Source organism: Blastomyces gilchristii (genome assembly GCF_000003855.2).
Source record: "Blastomyces gilchristii SLH14081 genomic scaffold supercont1.42, whole genome shotgun sequence".
Taxonomy (NCBI): Eukaryota; Fungi; Ascomycota; class Eurotiomycetes; order Onygenales; family Ajellomycetaceae; genus Blastomyces; species Blastomyces gilchristii.
Window position 1 is genome coordinate 155,980 of NW_003101641.1, and position 829 is coordinate 156,808.

The window sequence follows — 829 nt, forward strand, 5'->3', positions numbered from 1 at the left end:
GATATTATCGCCGAGGTATCTTTTTGTATTTTTCTGCCGGGGATGGGCCAGATTGGGAAGGGCGGTACGAGGGTGAGACTTGGTGTTGGTGTTTTGGAACATCAAAGATGGACAGGGTTTTCGCGGAGGTCGCTCCTCGGATATCTCCACAACTACAGGTCGGGGATCTTCCAAAATCGAGAAGATTGGTGCATATGGCTAGGTCACTTCACCTTACAATTTGTATGGCACTCTGGCCCGGGGTTGTGGTGTGGTAGGGGAGAACGGGGGATAATCCCACACAGGAGTTTCGAACAACGTCCGGTTCACGTTTGGCTGGATAACTCCACCACCACACAGGGTATGCGGTCGGCGATGGGGTCAGAATGCTCGTATGATCGAGGGCTTTTCGATGGATCTATCGGCGGGTTCTTATTCGAAAAATCGAGCGAGTTCGTGGTGGAGCGGTCGGATACTGCTGCTGTACATTATTGAATCTTGTTTAGTATTTATTATGAAGATCTCTGCTCAGTCACAGATATCTCAGAGCTTTATTACTGTATTATCAGTAATCTGAATTAAACTGCAGAGATTCAGTATAAACTGTATAATTTTTAGAAGATTTAACACTTTATGATGATAACTGTATATAAGAAAGAACAGACTTATATCTGTTAAAATAGTATCTCAGTTATTGATAATAACTTCAGTATGTAGAAGAAGATTATATCAGTTATTTTATAAATAGTTATAGAACTTATAAAGATAACTCTTCACTATCTGAATTATTTATTCTGATATATTATTGATTTCAGAGTGATAAGTAGTTAATAAACAGTGTATAATCTTG

General features: G+C 40.0%; 1 protein-coding gene across 1 annotated transcript; it reads left to right on the top strand.

The window, feature by feature from the left end:
* Window positions 1-9: 9 nt before the first annotated feature.
* Window positions 10-474, top strand: BDBG_18013 (uncharacterized protein; the record flags this gene model as incomplete). The annotated part of the gene is made up of 1 exon (XM_031725609.1): window positions 10-474. The coding sequence occupies exon 1, from the start codon at window positions 43-45 to the stop codon at window positions 472-474; it is 432 nt and encodes a 143-aa protein (XP_031581413.1). The 5' UTR covers window positions 10-42.
* Between the last annotated feature and the right edge of the window lie 355 nt (window positions 475-829).